General features: G+C 47.3%; 1 protein-coding gene across 1 annotated transcript; it reads left to right on the plus strand.

Annotated features, from left to right (window-relative positions):
• Positions 1–209: 209 nt before the first annotated feature.
• On the plus strand, positions 210–761 carry PtA15_3A620 (uncharacterized protein; the record flags this gene model as incomplete). Its single annotated transcript, XM_053167606.1, has 3 exons — positions 210–329; positions 399–475; positions 626–761. 3 exons carry the CDS (start codon positions 210–212, stop codon positions 759–761), a joined length of 333 nt encoding a protein of 110 aa, XP_053018806.1.
• Positions 762–2,594: the final 1,833 nt, after the last annotated feature.

The raw sequence follows: 2,594 nt of genomic DNA on the forward strand, positions 1-2,594 counted from the left end.
GAAAGAAAGGGGAAAAGGGGGAGAAATCAATGAGAGAAGGAGCCTGAAAAGTCTTGAGAGTGTCGTGCGCGTCGCGCCGTCGAGATTGTAGGTCTTGCTGATCTTGAGGCCTTCATCCTGGTGTCTTGGTCCTGTGTACACGCCAAAACTCCACACCGTGACACCAACACCAGCCCCATTTCCAGTTTCACGGCCACCTCCGCGCACTCATGGGCCCTCAATCTCCTGCCTCACCACCTGCTCCATCAACTCTTACTCGCCTCGCGCCCACAACGACTCCTCACCAGGGCCTACCGCGCCACCCCTATCGTCGCCACAACAACGCGAGTGTCCACTACTGACCAATTTGGTCAGTCTAGCCCGCAACTATTCATCTCGCCTGCTTTCCCTCAACCGAGCCCCATCTTCCACAAACCCTCGGCATTGACTACCAGTCGCTCAAAACCAACATCAGTTGTCCGAATCCTCCGCTAAAGTATGCGCCAAACATTCAATAGGCTTCAACAACTGATTGCTCCTCACCCTACCGGGCCGCCACTGAAGGCCTACACCTTTGCCCTCTTTGATATGCTCTCTCTCTCCCCTCCCCGCAGGCTTCACCAGCACTGACGCTTCCTTGCATCAGCGCAACAATGATCCTCCCCGACCCGTCCCTGTTCGAGGACGACCAGGCCCACGGATCCCTCTCCCTTGTAAGCTTTGTCGTCCCGCCCCAACCCGACGCTAAGCTGTGTGCGGAAAAAGGGACTCACAGGACGTAGATATGCTCTTGTAGACTCGGATTGCTTGCCACGAGCTCCGTTGTCCGTTCGGCGCTGCGGGCCTTGCAGATGAATTCGGTCTCCGCAGATCTGGTTGATGACGTCTGTAGAGTATCAAGCAGACACATATCAGCACGGGCTAAAAGAAAACCCTACAAAGGTGCTTGACCGGGGCATGGTTAACAGCTGCTGACCTTCCAGCAATGATCAAGCTGAGAGCTGAATCTTTCTGCTCACTTGTTGACACTGACACCCTTTTCTTGTCTGCAAAGCTCACAAAAAGACCAAAGAGACCATGGTAAACTTTCATGTCTCTGTTAGGGTTTGTGGTCCTTGAGTCAATCAGCTCATATGCGTAGTTTTGAAGTATCCTCTCACTATTAAAAGAAACCATGACAGGCACCAATCAAAACTTTGCATTTGTCATCAAAACCAAATCAAAGCATTAGATGCTATTGATAACGTGCATCTGAACCTACTCTTGTGGGATTCGGAAAAGAACTTGAAAGTTAAACTGACAAGAAACAGCTTCTATAATATCAATCAAAAAACAAAAGCTGTTGGTTTCTCAAATCCAAAAAATAGGGCCATTTGGGATGATTAACTTGGATGAAAGAAAATGCACTCAAAGAAGATTCAAAGGTTACTCAATTAATAAAGATGCAAATTTTGTGCCATGATATAGTCATTTATTAACAACATTTGTCTAGAGAAGAGGATGTTCTTTCATGATATGTACATTGATTACTGGGTTCAACACTTTTTTTTTATATTATTGGATTTGTGCAGCAACAATAAGATTAACATGAAGCACTATGATGAGACCCTAAGGAAAGTCAATGTACCCAAATATAAATTTTAGGACAAGATCCAGATGCTTGGATTGAAAAAGATAGGGAATGTTCTAATCATACCTACTTTCAACACTGGGTCGCTACGCTAACCATAGCGGTTAGCGTAGCGTAGCGCAGCGCAAATGCGCTATTTTTTAGCGTAGTGTTAGCGCAATTGCACGCATATGCGCTAACGCTACGCGCACGCGGTGCGCAGCTATTTTAGCTGATAGCGTAGCGTTAGCGCAGATGCGCGCAATTGCGCTAACGCTAAACATGCAGGGCGCAAAAGAGCGCGCGCTACGCTGCGCTACAGCGCCTTTAGCGGGAAAAAAGGGCTTTTTTTCCGCTAAAAGCGCTGTAGCGCAGCGCAGCGTAGCGTAGCGAATGTAGCGGCGCGCTAACGCTAACAAAGAATTGGCGCGCTGTTAGCGCCGCTGAAAATTAGCGTAGCGTAGCGGCGCTAACAGCGCGCTAACGCTATGCAAAATAGCCGGGCGCTTTTTGCCGCTACGCTAACGCGTAGCGCTGAAATAGCGTAGCGTAGCGTAGCGACCCAGTGTTGCTACTTTTCCAATCTGTGTGATTGCTCATTTGTTCAGTGTGACTACCCAAGAAACAGAAATCATCTCTCTGTGGCTGTTTGGTCCCACCCCAGGTCCTAGCCATGGCTCAGTTGCCCTACAAGACTCAATCATACCATTCCTAAAGGTTAAAAGCCATCTGACTGGCTTCAAATTTAAGGACAACAATAAACATCTTTTCTCAATGAGATTAATCTTTAGATATTTAAGTGGCACTCACCAAGTTCAAGTTTGACATAAGAGCACAAATTCAACAAGCAGAATTGAAGACTGAGTAAGATGGTGGCTGTTGCATTCCAAATACAGCAGCTGTCAATTGTGATGAATAATTGACTTGCTACCTAACAACACCACTGATGGGAGGCGCACTTCAGCTTCTTGTGACATGGTAAGGTTTCATTGATGTGAATTTCAAA

Source organism: Puccinia triticina, chromosome 3A (genome assembly GCF_026914185.1).
Source record: "Puccinia triticina chromosome 3A, complete sequence".
Classification (NCBI taxonomy): Eukaryota; Fungi; Basidiomycota; class Pucciniomycetes; order Pucciniales; family Pucciniaceae; genus Puccinia; species Puccinia triticina.